Source organism: Spinacia oleracea, chromosome 2, assembly GCF_020520425.1.
Source record: "Spinacia oleracea cultivar Varoflay chromosome 2, BTI_SOV_V1, whole genome shotgun sequence".
In the NCBI taxonomy this organism is placed as follows: Eukaryota; Viridiplantae; Streptophyta; class Magnoliopsida; order Caryophyllales; family Amaranthaceae; genus Spinacia; species Spinacia oleracea.
Window position 1 is genome coordinate 106,187,159 of NC_079488.1, and position 18,355 is coordinate 106,205,513.

General features: G+C 33.9%; 1 protein-coding gene across 4 annotated transcripts; it reads left to right on the plus strand.

Moving 5' to 3' along the window:
- Positions 1-863: 863 nt before the first annotated feature.
- LOC110785537 (ABC transporter G family member 39) lies at positions 864-16,975 on the plus strand. 4 transcript variants are annotated; one of them, XM_021989999.2, is made up of 20 exons: positions 864-1,027; positions 1,124-1,410; positions 5,965-6,085; positions 6,557-6,645; positions 6,810-6,894; positions 9,107-9,397; positions 9,616-9,706; positions 9,792-10,701; positions 10,866-11,026; positions 11,171-11,274; positions 11,676-11,841; positions 11,914-12,101; positions 12,218-12,550; positions 12,780-13,070; positions 13,162-13,245; positions 13,647-13,780; positions 13,888-14,115; positions 14,287-14,458; positions 15,981-16,235; positions 16,551-16,975. In XM_021989999.2, exons 2-20 carry the CDS (start codon positions 1,151-1,153, stop codon positions 16,821-16,823), a joined length of 4,236 nt encoding a protein of 1,411 aa, XP_021845691.2. In that variant the 5' UTR covers positions 864-1,027; positions 1,124-1,150; the 3' UTR covers positions 16,824-16,975. The 4 variants fall into 4 exon arrangements, with proteins under 4 accessions (XP_021845691.2, XP_021845684.2, XP_021845699.1 ...); XM_021989992.2 differs by having other exon boundaries at positions 1,139-1,410; XM_021990007.2 differs by lacking the exons at positions 864-1,027; positions 1,124-1,410; positions 5,965-6,085; positions 6,557-6,645; positions 6,810-6,894 and adding an exon at positions 6,983-8,486.
- The last annotated feature ends 1,380 nt before the right edge of the window (positions 16,976-18,355 follow it).

The window sequence follows — 18,355 nt, forward strand, 5'->3', positions numbered from 1 at the left end:
CATTTGGTGTGTGAGTTAAATTAAATAATAAAATTAATATTGTACATAAATTTACAAGTCTTAAATGAATTTAATGGGTGAAGAGCTAAATTTGATTGAATTTTAAGAAGTCTTAGTTTAAAAAACGTCGATAGAGTTCGCGTAAAATGTATACTACCCACTTGGTGTATTTATATACTCTTTGCCATAGTCAGTTTGGATAAAACTTCCTTGTACCCCTGAGTCTTGTAAGGACCGTATAAGCATAAAATGTTTTAAGAAATTATCTTTTGCTAAATTAAGTTTAACTTTTTTTTTTCTTCTAACATTGACTTACTTTTTCCAAATTTCTTTCTTCTTCTTCTTCTTTAGTATGTGCATGAAGCGTGCATTCATTTTTTTCCCTTCTAAAAGTAGTATAAATGATATTTTGACCTAATAACACACACTGAGAATTTATATATATATATATAATAGTCTGGCAAGTTACAAGTTTCAATCGATTAGCATCAAAAAACAAGTTTCAATCGATTACCCTATTTATAATTTGTAACGTCCTTGTATCTCATTCAGATTATTGACACCAAAGAAATGTACAATACCTAATAAAACAGGGAAATTGAAAAAAGTCGGTACCTTATTAGTTTTTGGTGTTAGTACCCGGTTCACCTTTGGGGCTAATTCGGATTCTGGGCGAGTTCTGGGTGGATAGGTTCCAGTCCTCACACAAGTTCTCCCTACCAAATTCAGCCCCAATCTCCACTGAACCAACAGACAATTAATACGATACTTTATTAGTGGGCCGGCCTTGTATGTATATGGTGTGTGATGTATGAAGCAATAAAGTAGGCCTTATAAGTTTATGTATAAATAAATATGGGTCCAAACTATTGATAGACGGTGAATCAAATTTTGCCGCTTCTATAATCACCACTTCACCACCGCGCACCGCATTTCGCGCACGATCAAAATCTCGGGCCATGAGTCATAGAATGTTATAATTACAGCATAATCTTGGTTGTTGATTAATTTGTTGCTTGTCATCGAGGTAATATAATTAATTAAGTTGAGACAGTATACGTGTCGTCTAAAACTTACATTTGATTACTCATTACATATATTTTTATTCATCATATCATTCTAGTAATTTATTTGTAAGGTTGCTGATAAAATGAGTACTACGACGAACAAGCATGTGGAGGAGGAAGAGGTGGAGCAGAGGTGGGCTGCTTTACAACGGTTGCCAAGTTATACACGTATAAGAAAAGGGTTGTTAAGGGTAGTGGTTGATGATGGTAAAGTTGATCTCAAAGAGGTTGATCTTCAAATTTTGGGGAAGCAAGAGATGAAGCTTTTGGTTGAGTCTCTTCTCAAACTTGTGGAGGATGATTTTGACAACTTTCTAAAAATACTCAGGGACAGAATTGATCGGTAAGTTTTGTCCTACTCATACAACTCAGTTTTTAACACTTTCTTAATTTTAATTTTTGGTTATATTATCTACTACCTCCGTTTCAAAAAGATGTTTACAGTTGCTATCTGTACGAATTCCAATGCAATATTTAAATACTAATATATATTCAATTTCGTATGTGAAAAAATTATAAAAATTTGATAGTCTGAAAATACATACCGAAATCAATCTAACAAGATCTTACATGTAACATTTTGATGTATATAATAGTGAGAATTTACGGTCAAAGTTTTTATACTTTGGACACATTTTCCAAAGTGTATAGAACTTTCAGAAACGGAGTTAGTACTACGGAGTATCTCCGTTACATAGGGATCGTTATTGTTACAACTAGATTAGATCTCGTGCATCGTACGGATTTTGATATTCTTTTTCACAAAATATTTAATAGTTATAACATTTTTAACATACTCGTTTAAATTTATTCATCTAATATGCATATTTAAAATGCTAATATGATAATTTAATCAAAATATTGAGTGATATATTTTCCATTATTAATATAGCAATTTGATTAAAATATTACCAATTTAGAATAATTATTATTACGTCGTATTATTATTGCCATAATTTATAAACTAAAATTTGTTTTCATACATAAATAGTTTATAAAAAGAGGTAAACAGATACCTTTTTTGGGAAATTGGTTTTTGGCGGGAAAAAATCGCACTACGTGTCAGTCAATTTCTGGTGTCTCTTTTGGTATATAGTAATAAAATTAATAGATTGTACAAATATTAGGATAAGAGTAAAAAAATTGGTTAAATATAATAAAATATGGAGAAAGCAAGAGAAATGCGTAAAAAGGTGAGTGATGAGTGTAAGAAAAAAATGAATAAAGTGGGAGAATGTGAATGAGAAATTATAAATATTATGGGTTAAGACATGTAAGGTAGTAGATTTCATGTTCAAAATAGAGTAAAGCACAATATATAAAATATTGTGAAACAAACTAAATGAAAAGTGTAAATATATTTTACAATATATTTTACACGATTTCGAAATAACAGAGATGGTGTATTTTGAGTGAGATAAAATTAAGTTGAATTGAAATGTGAACAAATAAAATTTATTGTATGAAAAAAGACATTACGGAGAAGAGCAAAGGATAGGTTATGAGGAAGAAAATTTTATAAAAATGACAATAATTAATAATTCGATGACACGTTGCATTAATTTTATGTTTAAATATTACTGTAATATAGATATAGATGAGTATGTTATGTCTATTATTATAACACGTACTAATTGGTTGAACCGTTTGAAGGGGCGAGATTTTACGTTAGCCAAAGCATGCCATGGTCCTCGGAAGTCCCAAATTTCGTTGCTTAATAAATGGTTATCAAGCCATTTATAATAAAACAACACAAAACCGCCAACTCAATTAGTGGTTTATTCTAATAAACCGCTAACTAAATTGGCGGTTTTAAGAGTGAACTGCCAATTGAATTAGTGGTTTAATGGGGAAGCTTCACAAATACAACGCTCATAACTCATAAAAGTCCCAACTGAGTAACCTGTAAGAAAAAAAGTTCCAAAAAAAATAAAAAAAATAAACGGAGACCTCCGATCTCCCTCCTGTCCAAACGCCTCCCCTCGCTGCCGGTTGTTGTTGACCACCGTCGTCCTCGTCTTCCACCAACAGCACTGTGGCTGCAGCAACAAGAAATTTGCCAAATATTTTTATTTTTAAAATGAAAATTATTATATGAAATTGCTATCTAAATCAAATTAATACTTCGTATTAGTTTAAGTTTGATGTTTATATAATCCATATTATTGTGAATTGTAATTTTCTTTTTGGGATTTGCTAAAATTTGATTAAGAAAACTTGTACTTTTGTGGATTTTGCTAAAATTGGATAAAAAGCCTTGTAAATTTTCTTGCGGTGTCCTTGAATTGGACCAAGAACTTGTAGTTATTGGCGTATTGATTGTAGTTTTGGCTGGTTCACCATTTTTGTTGTTGGTGATGATAATTGAGTTGGCGGTTTACATATGAGCTGGGGAAAAATAAAATTTTGCAATATACGTGATGATGTGGACGGTAATTTGGGAATTATATTTAAAATAGGCGTATTTTAGGAACTTTGACAACCTTAAACATTATCTACAGATATCGTCCGCGCTCTTTTGTTATCCTATGTTTAAGAAAATAAAATGCATTAGACAACCAAAATTTTAAAAACCAAAAAAAAAAGAAGTTCCCCTTTATATGCGCTATTCTCGTGTTTTAACTTCTTTTTATAAATGGTTTTTTCTTTTAACTGTGGCGACGAAGTATCTAGAAATAAAGTTTTTTTTTTTTTTTTGAGGAAAATTAGAAATAGAATATAGATACTAACACCCATAAAATTACCATATGTCAAAATATATATTAAAAATAAATCTGAGGTCACACTATGTTCAATTGAATCTTATCACAAAAAAACTTATTAATTCGTTTGGGTTGTAAATTGAACTTGACTAATGTCTTATTTTCGATCACTAACTTATACGGAGTATTATATCTTTCATAAAATAAGTGAAAACAAGTTTTAATGAATGAACGGAGAACTACAAGAAATTGCCTCATTTCCGACCAGCCATAACAATCGGTAATAGCCAAAAATAGTCGGTAAAGTTGTTACCGACGACTGTTAGCTAGTAGTCAGTAGAGTGTAGCCAGTGTTAACCTAGACCTCAAAACTTCCGACTGGAAAATAATCGGCAAAGTGTACCGGCTGAAATACCGACTACCTTAGCTTCGTAGTCGGTCTTTAAACGAATGTTTGGTACGGACGAAAATAAGTGGGAATATGACGGGTCTATAAAAATAAGGCCTAAAATAATCACTTAGAGTTGGAATTTAATTTCATCTCCAAAAAAAAAAAAAAAAGAGAGCATATTCTCACATGCAAATATGATACTACATGAAACCTTAAATCAGAATCCAATTCTGAATTTTCCTTTTCTGGGAATAGATTTTTAGATGGCACAACTACTAATTAGTAATTATGACCATGACTACCACACGTAAAATCATTTAAATTGCATTAATGAGTGTTTGGTGTTTGTTAGGGACCAACTAATCAACTATGGTGTCCTCCACAACTTTAATCTTTATAGCTTTTAGCTTTTGCTAAATTAAAGGATAGACTTTACTTTGATTGGATTGGATTGGATCACAACATCTTTAAGGAGAAAGTAATGTTTAGCCTTAGTGCATCTATGATTGGGTTCTAACTTCTACTAGTATCCCAACCCACGTAGGATGTCACTAATCCAATGCAAATCATCCATACATCTAATTTTATACTCCCTCCGTCTCTAAATATTTATTCCATTTTCTATTAAGGTGTAATGAAATGATCTTCTCATTTCTTTTCTTTCCTTTTTAATTTTCTATTTGAAATTTTAACTTCGTAATTGTATTGGTTTATCAATAAAAGACATTGTAATCTCATTAGTCGGTTTAATTTTGGATGGATTAATGAATTGACACTTTTATTCCTTAAATTTTATTGACTTACAACCTTTTCAACTATTTTGTTTTCTTGTGAAAATGGAATAAAAAAAACAACAATTCCCCATAAAAGTACAACAATTAATGATATTTTCCTTCTCCAACCGTATAACATGGGAAAACAGGAAAAATATTTAGGGAAGGAAGGAGTATTTTTTATGCGCGCTTGAAATTTTATTAAAATACACACACAATAATATTTAATAGGTTAATCACTTTTGCCCTCTTATTGATACTTTGTTTAATTTTAATATTTATATTTGGTGATTTGGTAAACATCTTTAAAATACACACACAATAATATTTAATAGGCATTATAGGCATTATTTTTTTGACGCCGCGTCAAGTGTTTTCCTTTATATAATAGAAATTCTTACTGTTTTGGACGTCTCTTTTTAATTATTACCTTTGGAACATTTCATTTTATTATTGTAATAAAAATACACAAATTTTGCCCTTATGTTCTGTCAAAATTTGTGCCAATTGATTATTTTAATATTATGTCAAATTCATTTTTCAATTAGGGCCTCACACTTTCTCATTAAGTGGAAAAATAAAATAAACCATCTTATTGGTTGTTATATTAACTAGTGGATTCAATTCATGTTTTTAGTAAAATATATTATCCAAAAAGACAATAAATGTCAGATTTTGAATATTTTTTTGATTAGGAGAGATCCCAAAAGAAGAATTTTTTATTTTTGAATATAAGTAAAAACATTATTAATTAACTAACATACTCTACATTGTTTAAACAAAAAAATGAACTTTTACCCATATTAATTAGTTATTACTCCGTAAATCGTATGCATGATACCAAACATAAAGATTAAAAAAGGACGGAAATAATACGTTATTTCGACTAGTGCGTATAACTAAGACACTGCGTGGCAGATTAGTATTTTTTTCGCAATGTTTTGTACGTCTTGCTCTCGTTATTTGTATTATATGATTAAAAAATAGAGCTTGTATGTAAGTTTCTAATTTTGTTTTGGGTGGCATAATAGGGCTGCAATAAAAATTCCAAATACTGAATTGAGATACGAGCATTTGTCAGTGAAAGGAGAAGTACATGTAGGGAGCAGAGCGTTACCCACCTTGCTAAATTCCTCGATGAATATCCTAGAGGTAATCAACTACATCAACACATTATCCAAATCCTTTATTTTTTTTCTTTTAAATATTCCCTCCGTTTTTTTGTTTTGTTTTGTTTTTTTTTGTTTTTCCGATTTTTTATTCTATGTGATGATAAAGGTCGCAAGTTGTGACAATATTTAGTTGTCGCAATCTTACGTGTCAGAGTTTAATTGTACATATAGGCGCCACGTATGCTATGCATCATCATAATATTTTCACTATGAAAATATATAGATAAGGTAGTCGATATAAGGAGGAAACAAATTAGAATATTAGGATTTTCTTACCTTTTTATGAAAGGTGTATAATAGGTTATATAAGTTAAATATTTTAATTTCCAATTTAAATTATGACACATGAGCATGCCATGTCATCATTGTGACACGGTTTATCATTTTATGACCATCTCCTGAAGGCCGGAAGGAGGAGTTAAGAAATTTTAATTGTTTTTGGCACTTGCAGATGATCCTTGGGTTAATACGGGTTACCCCGTCAAAAAAGAAGACCATCAAGATACTTCAAGATGTTAGTGGCATTGTTAAACCTTCGAGGTATTTTCTTCTCATTTGTGTTTTATTCTGTATGAGTTGTAACACTTCGGAGTTTTAAGGTTAAAACTAGAAATTTTTTAAAATGACGTATTATTTATTACTCGTAAATATCAAAGTAAGTAGCTTTTTGTCTCTTCATTGTGCGTTGATATTTACATTGTTAGGATGACATTGCTTTTGGGACCTCCAGACTCTGGAAAAACTACATTACTACAAGCACTCGCCGGGAGGCTAAAAAAAGACCTTAAGGTGTTTTTCTTGATATATACCTTATTGATAAATTATATTTTAAAACTATGCGATATAACGGATAAAAAAATAGAAACTAACAATATAATTCCTTCATATGTTTTTGTCAAACACACTATGACTTTGATGCTCTATGGGCGTGTTCGGCGGTAGCGTTTGAGGTAGCGGGTAGCGTTTTGACCTAGTCAAGACGCTACTTGTAAAATTTGTAAGTGTTTGGTAAAGTAGCGATTTAGGTAGCGGTTAGCGGTTGAGTAGCTTTTGTCAAACGTTAAAATTAGTAGCGTTTAAGGTAGCGGGTAGCGTTTGACAAATTTATAATAAAGTTTTAAATAATATTCTTGCTTTTATTTTTATTTTTATAATATCAACCGCTACTTTTACCGAACACTCATATTAGTTGCCGCTACTTTGATAGCTAACCGTTACCCGCTACTATTCACCGCTACTCGCTACTTTAATCGCTACCCGCTACTCAACCGCTAACCGCTACCCGCTACCGCTAATTTTGCCGAACAGGGCCTATGTATTTATCTTTTTATTATGATTAGAAAAAACATAATCGTGTGAGATATCATTAGATTTTTCTTAATATATATTTTCAACATATCAACTTTTATATTTATCTTTAACAATAATAAAATTTGTGATACAATTGACACAACTTTAAATCGACTCTTTCTAACACATAGTTTGACTCTTAATGTCGTGAATTATGTATAAAAAAAAATAACAAAAAGTTAATATTTAAAACCATATATAACGATACGAATCTAACAAGATATCACATGAGTGCAATTTTTCGTATAAATCACAAAAGTTGATCAAAAATTTAATGTAATAAATAGTGTAAATAAAAAATATGATGCGGAAAGAATTACGGAGTATGTAATTCCTAAATATGGAGAGAAAAAAGGAAAAACACGTGCAAGATTCCGGTCTAGTAGAGCAGTTTTAGTAACTAAAGCCCACTTCCGAAAGCCCAGCCCTATGACCACCTTCATTCGGCCCACACCAACACCCTCAGCTAAACGTCACCGCCAACCTCATTGACACAGAAACGCAGCAACTGCCGTCACCTCACCTTCATCAAAACACTACCGTATTTACCCCCCAACAAGCAACACCTACTTCAAACCTTGTCACCACTACCATCTCACCGGAAAAAAAAATCAAGTTGGAGTTCAGATGACGGATACAAAATTAAGGGGAGGCGGATCATCATCTGCGGATCATGAAGGTAGAGAGATAAAGAAGAGGGTGGTCTGACTCGCCGGGTCGAATGGGGGAATGGAGAGAATAGAGTAATTATCGTTATTGGGGCAGTCAATTGTGGTTTTGGTGGTGGATGTGGGGCTTCATTTGGATTTGTAAGAGAGAGAAGGGGTTGTAGTGGTGGACGCGGTGTGGGATTTTGATGATGGAGGTGGTGCTGTGCACTTTGACGGTGGAGGCGGTGTGGGATTTTTGTGATGGAGGTTGTGCAGCTTTAATGGTGGTGGGCCTGTGGGCTTGGTGGTGGATAGAGCTATCAGAGTGGTTGTGCGGCCGCCTCTCCTGGGAAATGAGAGAGGATCAGAGGATATAATCGGGTATGATTATTGTTTAACGTGACTAATAAGGGATAAAAGTGGACAATTAAGGATTATGTTTAATTTCCACAAATAATCATGTTCAGTTTTTAATTATTAACTAGCTTCTGATCCCGTTTAGTGATTGATAAACAATATTTTAAAGTGCTAATTTTGTCGATGAATTGTGATTTTAGTGGAAATATATGAGTTGGAATTTAAAAGTTGAAAATAATATGAATTAAATGGTGAATTGACGAGGAAGATGAAGTGGAAGAGGTGTTACTGTAAAATACTTTGTATAATAAATAACAAAAGGAGAAAAATGTAAAAAAGAATAAATTAATGGATGAAAGATACATGTCATCTGTAGATGTAATACAACGATGAACAATCGTACATAAACCACTGTCTATGTGATTGTAATGCCATTGTCTATTTGAGTGTAATGCCACTGTCTATTGGATTGTAATGACTATATATATATTGATGTACAATTTAGAATCGGAGCTAAAGATGTTCAAAACTCAACATCTGTTTGAAGGTTATATTGCAAAATCTAAGAATCTTTTTGGATGTTGAAATGATTTCTTATAATCTTACAATTACAATGTTGGCTTATCCTATTTGATTGTCGATAGGTAACTGGAAAGATAACTTATAATGGCCACGAGTTGACACAAATTGTTCCCCATAGAACAAGTGCTTATATCAGTCAAAATGATCTTCATTTTGGAGAAATGACTGTAAGGGAGACACTCGATTTTTCAGGACGATGTTTAGGGGTTGGAAATCAGTATGAGTTCTTGGAAGAACTCTTAAGACAAGAGAAGCAATTAGGGATCACCCCAGATTTTGATGTTGATGTCTTCATGAAGGCCATAGCAATTCCAGGTCAAGAAAGTAGTCTAGTTACTGACTATGTCCTCAAGGTTTGTAATCTTTACTTACTATAATTTTCAATTGATCTATATGACAGCTAAACTAAACTTGCACTACTTGCAAAGAACACATCTTTAGAGTAAGGCTTACATTTTGAGACCTTAACACCATTTAATTTTTAAGTCAACAACGCAAAATGAAACCAAGTGTTGTTAGTGATAATAATCATGAGTGTTTTGGTAGACTAACGGTTTTTATCTTTTACTAGTTACTGGGATTAGATATATGCTCCGAGACCATGGTGGGTGATGAGATGAGGAGGGGTATCTCTGGTGGTGAGAAGAAGCGTTTAACTTTAGGTACTTTCTAATATATGTAAGGCCATATGGGTGAGCCTTTGATTAAGTTTTAGAAAGGAAATTAATTTGGCTGATTGTAATGTAGGTGAAATGTTGGTTGGACCAACAAACGTCTTTCTAATGGATGAAATATCAACAGGATTGGATAGTTCCACCACTTTTCGCATATGCAAGAATTTAAGACAAATTGTTCATATGATGGATGTAACAATGATCATTTCTCTTCTACAACCAACTCCTGAGACATATGAGCTGTTTGATGATATAATCCTTCTTGTCGAAGGCCATATTATTTATCAGGGCCCGTGTGAAGATGTTCTTGAGTTTTTTGAGAACATGGGATTCAAGTGCCCTGAAAGAAAAGAAGTTGTCGATTTTTTGCTAGAGGTAACTTCCAAGAAAGACCAAGCACAATACTGGTCTAAGGAACTGTCATCACACAGTTATATTTCTGCTAATGAGTTTGCTCAAGCCTTCAAATCTTTCCGAATCGGGCAAAAACTATCATCGGATCTTTGCATTCCTTATAATTATAAGTCTAAAGCAGCCCAATCACCATATGCTCTAGAGAAGGAAATGTATGGTATCTCCAATTGGAAACTATTAAAGGCGTGTTTCTCACGGGAGTGGATGTTGATGAAGAGGAATTCTTTTGTTTACATCTTCAAAACAACACAATTAACCATAATGTCATTGATTACCATGACGGTGTTTCTGAGGACAACAATGCACCACGAAACAGTAGCAGATGGTGGAAAATACTTGGGAGCTCTATTTTTCAGTCTCATGAATATGATGTTTAATGGAATGGCAGAATTTCCTATGACAGTCCTTACCCTTCCGGTTTTCTACAAACAAAGGGATCTTTTCTTCTACCCTGCATGGGCGTATGCCTTACCCACATGTGTCCTTCGAATACCTCTGTCATTCGTGGAATCTGCAATATGGACTATTCTCACGTATTACACTGTAGGTTATGCTCCGGCTGTTAGTAGGTAAGGCGACATGCCATTTTTAATATTTCATATTTGCTTTGGAATATTATTAAGAAGAGATTGATCACTTACAAACTAAACTTGAGCTATGAAAAACCCACGTGAGTTGCCAGTAGGAATTGATTTCTCACCATTCAAATTAAACTAATGTGTGATTTTATTAGGTTTTTTTGCCAGTGGCTAGCACTCTTCTGCACAAATCAGATGGCTATGTCTCTCTTTCGCTTGCTTGGTGCCGTTGGAAGAACAATGGTTATTGCTAGCACCATCTGCAGCTTAACCTTGCTGTCCGTTTTTGTCCTAGGTGGTTTCATAATTGCAAAGGGTATGCTATTCAACTTTGCCTGCTTTTGATGTTTTGCTTTCAAGTTCCAATGTTTTGATGGAGTATAATGTACATGTTTTGTCTAGCATTGAGAACTTCTGCTATTGTTATTGTACCCCTATTTACGTTGTGTGGGTTTTACAGATGACATTGCACCTTGGATGAAATGGGCATACTACCTTTCGCCTATGATGTATGGGCAAAATGCAATAGTTATTAATGAATTTCTTGACAAGCGTTGGAGCACGGTAAGTGTACTTGTTTTTGCCTCCTTCTGGCCTCTTTTCCTTCGTAGGCTATTCATGTTTTTAGGAGACCAACTTATAAAGTTTTCTTCTCGTAATAAACCATCTGAAACGATCAATTTGGTTCACGTGGTAATGTGGTATATATGATAAATATTTTAAGAGTACTGTGTATATGATCATTTTACTTGTATATATCCAAGGCAAAATGACCAGACTAAAATGAGAAATTCAAATTAATTCAAGAGGCAGAGTTTTTTAGCGAATCGCTAACTTGTAATAGTATAGTATTATACTCTGTTGAAACAAACATACTGAAAAGATGATTATACTTAATCTGCATGTATTCATTCGACTCATTGTGTTTTTTTTCTATATGCTTATATTTACAAATAAATCTGCAGCCTAATACGGATTCAAGAATCCATGAACAAACCATTGGCAAAGTCATACTATCCTCGAGAGGCTTTTTTAAAGAACAGTATTGGTTCTGGATTTGTATAGGAGCTCTATTGGGGTTTACTCTCATATTCAACTTGTTCTATATACTGTCATTGACATACTTAAATCGTGAGTCCTTGATCTCTTGTTTTAGAAACATCACAATTAAATATTAACTCACTACTAACCATGGTTCTTCAGCTATTAGCCATTCCAGAACTATACCGTTGGAGGAGGATGATATCCAAAAGGAGCGCGAGGATAAAGGTACCCTTGTAAAGAGTACTAGTTCTTTAGTAAATGGTGCTCCGAAAAGAGGAATGGTCTTGCCTTTCCAACCTCTTTCACTAACATTCTGCCATGTCAATTACTATGTGGATACGACTGCTGTAAGTCAGATTTTGTTTGAATACATTTACTTTTTTTTATTGAAATTGGTAACACTATGATGTATTTATGGTGAAAATTCAAAGCTTAATGCACGTGATGATTTATTCTTCAACAGGAAATGAAAGGCCATGGTTGCAAAGACGATCGTTTTCAGTTGTTACAAGATGTTAGTGGTGCTCTAAGGCCTGGGATATTGACGGCACTAGTTGGTGTAAGTGGCGCGGGAAAAACCACACTAATGGATGTGCTTGCCGGAAGAAAGACTGGTGGACATATTGAAGGAAGCATCAAGATATCTGGGTACCCCAAAAAGCAGGAAACTTTTGCTCGGATTAGTGGTTACTGTGAACAGAATGACATCCATTCACCTCATGTAACTGTCTATGAATCCCTAATATACTCAGCTTGGCTTCGCCTGCCTTCAGATGTAGACATAAAAGAAAGAAAGGTTTGTCAAATACATGCTTCACTGAATCATTGTCATTAACAAAAGAGTACTCCTTTGGCTCCCAAGATCATCAACTCTAGAAGTACTATTACTGTTCTAACAAACACTACTTTTCTTTTCTTCGTCTACCACACAAATGAATATATGATACCTTGTTTTCTTGTAAAATGATATTTGCTTAAACACGAGCCTAACATAAACTGTAAACTTCTGTTCATCTGAATATCAGATGTTTGTTGAAGAAGTAATGGAGTTGGTTGAGCTTAAACCACTTAAGGATGCGTTAGTTGGTCTTCCCGGTGTGAGCGGCCTTTCAATAGAACAAAGGAAAAGATTGACAGTAGCAGTAGAGCTAGTAGCTAATCCATCCATTATTTTTATGGATGAACCAACATCCGGGCTTGATGCTAGAGCTGCGGCTATTGTCATGCGCACTGTGAGAAATACTGTGGACACTGGAAGAACTGTGGTTTGCACAATTCATCAGCCAAGTATAAATATCTTTGAGGCTTTTGATGAGGTATAATTTTGAAAAAAATATTCATTTTTAGTTTAAAACTCCATCTTTTTATTCACATGAAGTATATTGATAATAGTTTTTATTTTTGCAGCTCTTGTTGATGAAAAGGGGAGGACAAATAATTTATGCAGGACCCCTTGGTCACCACTCTTGTGATCTCATTCAATACTTTGAAGTACGTGATTCACTTGATGCACTTGTAGTTATACAGTCTCTAATGCTTAACTTTGACAATTAACATCTTTAGTTAAATTTCATTTTACAGAGACTCTATTTTTTTGTCCCCTCCCTACCACTCTATCTTTCGTAAATTAGTTTAATAAGGGGATATAATACAAATTCCAACCATAAAGTATTACTGTACCATTTTGTAATTCTGGACATCCAAAATCAATTGATACTATTATTTGCAGACGACGGGAATCAGATTAATGTCTTTTACAAGTATAGTATTCCTGTGAATCTTTATGTTCATCCTTTTTGCCTCCACATTAAAAAAATGTTACTTTTTATAATGTTTCAATGATGCTGAATTATCGTTGAATTTTATTGACTCAAATTTTTTGTTCATTTTAGGCCATTCCTGGTGTGCCTAAAATCAAGGATGGTTATAATCCTGCGACATGGATGCTTGATATCAGTACTCCTCAAGTAGAGTCTCAGCTGAATGTGGATTTTGCAAAGCATTATGCAAATTCCTCTCTTTATCAGTATGTGACAATTTAAATATGTTTAGACATGAATATACGGAGTATCTGTGAAGTCAACTATTCATGATGAAAGCTAGAGATTAAATCTGATATATATTTGTATTCAGGAGGAATCAAGAAATGATTAGAGAGCTCAGCTCTCCTGCACCAGGTTCTAAGGATCTGTACTTCCTAAGTGAATACTCCCAACCGTTCCTAGTTCAATTTAAGGCCTGTTTCTGGAAGCAATATTGGTCTTATTGGAGGAACTCAGAATACAATCTTGCTCGATTTTTCATGACCGTTTTTATTGGCCTTGTCTTTGGTGTTTTGTTCTGGAATAAAGGAGGCAAAATGTGAGTTTTATGTACTTATTAAGCTATTTTTCTTGAAGTATTCATAGTGTCCCAAAATTATAAGAAAAGAAGAGGAGCTAATTAAATATGCTTAAATTAGTTAATACTCTGTACTACACTACTAAGTACTCCGTATGTATCAAGTATATGACACTTATTGTTTTGGAACAGATCTAAACAACAAGACCTACTCAATCTCCTAGGCGCCATGTATTCTGCTGTACTTTTCCTTGGGGGTACTAACACTGCTGCTGTGCAAGCTGTTGTTTCCACTGAGAGGACAATTTTCTATCGTGAAAAGGCGGCAAGGATGTACTCTACACTACCCTATACATTTTCTCAGGTAATGTAACAATGTATCTATATTAATAGGATTTTTTTTATAATAACCACCTTATATTTTACCCACTTTGTGAATAACTACCTTATACTTTTTATTTATATATTTTACCACCTTAACTTTATTAACTTCTTAAATTTTACCACCACTTAACGTTTTTCGTCTATCTTTTCCATTTAACGTGGCCCCACCTATTCCTCTATTCCACCGTATAACTCCACTGTTCTTCCATTACTCCTCCTCAAATCTTGCCCATAATCTAAATATCTCTCTGGTTGTCAAAATTCTTCCAACTAAATTTACAATTAGGAGAGAGCAAATTCATATATCGACTTTGTAATTCAATACAACAACAACAAAGCCTTAGTCCCAAAATGATTTGGGGTCGACTAACATGAATCGACATAGGAGATCGTCAATGTGACCAATCAAACAAGACATGAACGTGAAGTTAAAAGAATAAACAAGGAAGAGGGGGAAAATGAAAGTAATGAAAGTAAAATAAGAGGTAAAGTTTAAATAAGTAAAGTTTAAAACGAGTAAATTAAAAATAAATACAATTGGTACATTTGAAAGGAAAAAAAAATGGTTTGCAAAACGCAAGAAGTAAACTAAAAGAGTAAAAATGGAAGATGTATAAGTCAAATAACGTTATCAACGTATATTCTCTCCCTCCACTTTGTCCTATCCAAAGACATATTTTCCTCAATCACAAGTAGGCTCATATCGTGCTCAATCACCTTCTTCCAAGTTTTCTTAGGTCTTCCGTACCCCTTGCAATTCTATCACTTTGCAACCCTTTTAGCCTCCTAACCGGGACATCACTTGATTTTCTTCTTACATGTCCAAAACTCCAAACCATCTTAAACGACTTTGCAATTCAATCTGGGATGAAATTTCAAAGATTACCCTCACCTGTCAAGGAGAGATAGAGAGGAAGAAAAGGGGGAAACAAATCTGCCATATCATTCATTAAGCATTACATAACTACTACGCACATAGTACCAAAAAAAATGTTCACCGTAAGATTTGAACAACTACAATATAATTAAAGGTACTACCAACTAAGTTGCCTATTATTAGTGGTTTCATTCTCAAAATCAATACATTATATAAATGTTGTGAATTATAAATAAAGCGAAAAAGGGAAAATCGAAGGTATAGAAAAATGTTTCAGAATTGTTTCTAAAAGAAAAATAAAATAAAAAGCCACAAAACTTTCTAACATGTGCAAACACTACAATACGATATCATAAATAAGAATAGGCGCTTCGCCCGAGCTACATACTGGTTTCACATTACAGGGAAATATAACATTTGCTCCGGTTTGAAATTAATTGCACTAGGAATGTAAAAACTAAGTTTGGGCACAGGCAATGCGTTATGTAAAGGTTATCATTTCCCGCACTTTCCAATAAATTGTGCGTAATTTGAGTCAATTCATGCACGTAGTATATATTTTTTTTCCGTATCTATTATTTCCTTCGTATCAAACAATCTAATCTTTGCTTTCCATCTTCTACAGGTAGCAATAGAAGCAATTTACAATGTGATCCAAACTTTTGTTTACACCCTACTCCTCTACGTCATGATTGGATTTGAATGGAACATCGGGAAGTTCTTGTACTTCTACTACTTCATCTTAATGTGCTTCCTCTACTTCACACTGTATGGAATGATGCTCGTTTCTCTTTCACCGGGCCATCAAATTTCAGCCATTATAATGAATTTCTTCCTCGGCTTCTGGAACATATTTGCTGGTTTTTTGATTCCTAGATCGGTATGTCACCTGCCACTTATAGATCCAATTAAGGCTTTAACTCATACTAGCTGGCCTTTTGAGTTTGAAGCACAAGAAAAATTAGCTAACATGCATGTTAAATTTAATTAAACTTTATACTTAAAGTTACATGTTAAAATTGACTCGACTTTCCCTTAATCGATCCAAAATTGTCCTTGGTTTTAAACAAAAGAAATTTCAACTGAAGAACTTGAATTCATAAAAAACGAATACATCGACAGAAAAAGCGGAAAATAAATAAATCTTCCTGGCTCCTTCCTTACCCTTGAATGTGTTAAATTGATTTGGTTGCAGCAAATACCAATCTGGTGGAGATGGTTTTACTGGGCTTCCCCAGTTTCATTGACATTGTATGGTCTTGTAACGTCACAAGTCGGCGACATTGATTCTACTGTTGTTGTACCTGGAGCTAGCAACAATATAACCGTTAAGGTTTTCCTCAAAGATTACTTTGGTTATGACTATGAAGCCCTGCCTTTCATTGTTGTGGCACATCTGTGTTGGGTCATGTTCTTTGTTTTTGGCTTTGCTTATGGCATGAAGTTCATTAATTATCAGAAGAGATGAATCCACAATGTGATCTTCTGTTTCCATAATTTTATCATATATAAGGGAGGGAATCATAGATTGTAATTTACACTTTATTATCCAGGTGTAACCCTAAGGGTAAATATGGTGTAACCATAATTTCTTTTAATATAAATAAGATTAAGGGATCCCATACAGGCTATGCCATTTTCTTTGGGGATAGTTTTTTTGTTTCCTGGTGCCCAAAGAAACAATCTACAGTTTCCAAATTACCTACTGAAACGGCACTTTCTTATACAACACAATACAATACAGGTATTGCATATTCGATCCTTGTTGTTGAGTTAGGTCTTATATCTCTATTTGTTTGACGTTTTGAGTTTTTAAAATCTAATCTTGGTTCCATAAATGAAAGGGGTGTATTAGCAGAGACTACAGGGTAAATAAAGTACAGTATGTCCTCCTAGTGTTTTTCCTTTCTTATCATGTAAATAGGTGCTGGTGGCGCTATGGCTTTTGGTGCTGATCAAGTAAGAGAAAATCCCAAAAATAAGAAATATTCTGGAAAGAACTTCAACTGACCACTGGTACTATTCTTGTGGTTGCTTTATGTATCGTGATTGCTATGACTATGATTGTGTACATTGATTCAGGATCACTTGCGTTGGGGGATTGGTTTTAGTATACCAGTGATAGATTCTTGAAGTATGTTTTTATTGGGAGTTAGCCTATCACTCCTTTTTATGTGATGAGCAAGGTTAATACTATACTAGTCTCTTCAGCAACCTTGTACAAGTTGTTGTTGTTGTTGCATTTAGAAAAAGGAAAATTACTTTGCTACCTCGAGGAGCAAGCGAGCATTGCGAGCTATCTCAACAATGATTCCACAACACTTATCCTGAGGGAGGGACAGATTAAGGTATGATTAATTCATCATAATAAGAAATGTTGTAATTCGGGCTTTTAACTCTTCTTTTTAACTGTACATATTGTGAAACCTGATGGATTTAACAGAGTTGTTTAAAGCATTAATGATGAAGCTAAGGAGTCTTTGATTTCGGAGTTGGCGTGGCGAAGCTGGAACAGAGTCAGCACCACCATGCAGAATGTACATCCGTGCCAAAAGTTTCCTCTAGTATTGAGATTTGAGGATATGTGGTAAGCCAATTAGCCTTGGTGTGAAGTTGCAGATGGGGACCTTCAATGCTATTGTGGCTTGTACCCGGAAACTGCTTTTGTGGCTTTGCTGAGACTTTCAATGCTATTGGTGAAATTCAAGCATACAAACTTGATGAATGTTTTTATTTTTGGTGCGAATGAGCCTCGAGGTTTATGAATTAGAAACTTGGTGAATGATAAGTACACAGAGAGTTGGGAAGGAGATGGTTATGATATAGTACTAAGTAAAAGGGACTAGAGTTTTTTTTTATTTTTTTTTATTTTTTACAGGTAAGGAGAAATCCTCTAGTCTGCCCTTGCACAGGGCCCCCACCTAGAGGCCCATTACATGCCTTATACCCTTCTCCCTACTTAAAACCCAAGCAAATGTTTGGGGGTAGGAATTAATGCTA

Coding starts and splice junctions, on each gene's coding strand:
- LOC110785537 (XM_021989999.2), top strand. CDS start 1,151: ATGAGTACTACGACGAACAAGCATGTGGAGGAGGAAGAGGTGGAGCAG. Junction 6,646..6,809: donor GGCATTGTTAAACCTTCGAG/GTATTTTCTTCT, acceptor TTACATTGTTAG/GATGACATTGCTTTTGGGAC. Junction 14,116..14,286: donor TGGAATAAAGGAGGCAAAAT/GTGAGTTTTATG, acceptor GTTTTGGAACAG/ATCTAAACAACAAGACCTAC.